Below are 1,746 nucleotides of genomic sequence, written 5' to 3' on the forward strand. Positions count from 1 at the left end.
TTCCATACACACTCTTACTCGTGGAAAACATCGTCAAGTGATGCGTCCTGCTGGTCTTCTCGACAACTGGAAAGCGGTTCTCATCTAGCTACCTACCGAAAATGCTGACACATGCTTCCATGGTTCCGCTGGCCGCTGTGCATATTTCAATAGTTTCGAGGGGCTTTCTCGATGAGTTTGAATCACGGTCTTTTGGGAGAACGTAATGCTAAATACGATACCCCGTTTGCTACACGAAATTCTGCACCAACCTGTTGAAATCCGCAAATGCCGAGGTCAGTTATGCCGAAACCAGATTCTCGATCAGCACAATAACGTATAAGCTCGAAACTTAAGTCGAAGCAATGGCCGTCGCGACCGGCCAGCAGACCGTCTCTGTAATCACAATCCCTGAGCATCGGTACGACCACAGCCGCGACACCCGTTTCGAAATGAGACTCCGCCGTGAAAGAGGAGTAGACAGCTGGAAGCCGGAGGTCAACGTACAGAAACATCGTGCGCCGAGTTTGTTTGCCTATTGGGGTTTCCTGGAGGGCGGCCGGGAGGAGGCCATGGTAGATCGAGAGTTATGACAAGGTTTCGACATGATATCTTATACGAGAGGGCTCGGCAGCAGGATCTACTTAGAGGTCATCTGGGTTAGATCTCCCCAGCCTACGCGGGATCCCAAGCAGCCACAGTATTTTGCACATGTCGCTTCCCCTCTCGCGAATATTCTCAATGTTTGTGAAGCGTCAAACTGCTGTAATGGGCTTCCGCAGACCTCTGGTAACGGCGGCAGCGACTGGTTCGCAAACACAAATGTGGGGCTAGGATGGCAAACGATAGTGCGAGTGGCAGCGTGCAATCAAGAGCTACTTGAAGATATACATAATCGGCTTCTACAGTGGCCATGATCTCCTGATGCTGACCATGGTGGTTGGTACACAGCAAGAACGACTTTGAGCACAATCTGTGTGGGCCAAGTTCAGAGAGACGAAGTGTCTTGGAAAGAGGAAGCAACAGATGATCGATTTTGTCTACAGGACGCTGATAACGAACTTCTTGAAGGATATTGGAAATCTCAGGTCGGTCGTAATAAGGCATTGGAGGCATTGTGACGCTCATCAGGCCCGAAGGGTTCGCTGCGACATGGCCTGACCAACCGACGGCCGTCGTAAGATGAGGCAGTCACATCATCGTAATGGTAGATGCCGCGATGTCGAGTAGTCGAAGAGATCAAGGCGCCGGAACCGGCTGACGTGCGGCACATCGTGGAGGAGCCGAGTACCCAAGGTGACTTCCCATCTATCATGTTGCCTAACGTTTTGAATTGGTGAAAGTAGAGTGCTATCCCTTTAAGAGCTTCGGACCGAGATTGTCGGCCATCATTGGGTTCCGTCCCCAAGACTATTCCCAGCGTATGAGAGTGGCGGTAACAACGAGTCTATAGACGTCTTGATTTTTTTCACATCCTCGTTGATACGCCCGAGTCTAATACCGTAAGAAATTGCGCTACATGCATGTAGTGGAGTCAAGGTAACTCACTGGTTGTTCGTGGCGCCAACTGTTTCTCGTTGGGATTCTTCGGCCTTTTTGAGTCTGCGGAGGCTGTTCTTCAGCCGCTCTAATTGCTCTACAATTCTTTGCCTATTTATGATTAGTACTTTGATACACCGTTTGGAACTATGCCTACATGGGCAAATCTGGCTGTACGCTAGACAGCGTGCGACTTTCGAGAGAGCTATTTTCGGCCTGTCCTAAGCT

At 50.2% G+C, this 1,746-nt stretch overlaps 1 protein-coding gene across 1 annotated transcript; it reads left to right on the forward strand.

Moving 5' to 3' along the window:
- Positions 1-344: 344 nt before the first annotated feature.
- CTAM01_17262 (uncharacterized protein) lies at positions 345-572 on the forward strand (the record flags this gene model as incomplete). The annotated part of the gene is made up of 1 exon (XM_060533249.1): positions 345-572. The coding sequence occupies one exon, from the start codon at positions 345-347 to the stop codon at positions 570-572; it is 228 nt and encodes a 75-aa protein (XP_060372173.1).
- Between the last annotated feature and the right edge of the window lie 1,174 nt (positions 573-1,746).

This window comes from Colletotrichum tamarilloi (genome assembly GCF_030869305.1).
Source record: "Colletotrichum tamarilloi strain Tom-12 chromosome Unknown Scaffold_453.1, whole genome shotgun sequence".
Classification (NCBI taxonomy): Eukaryota; Fungi; Ascomycota; class Sordariomycetes; order Glomerellales; family Glomerellaceae; genus Colletotrichum; species Colletotrichum tamarilloi.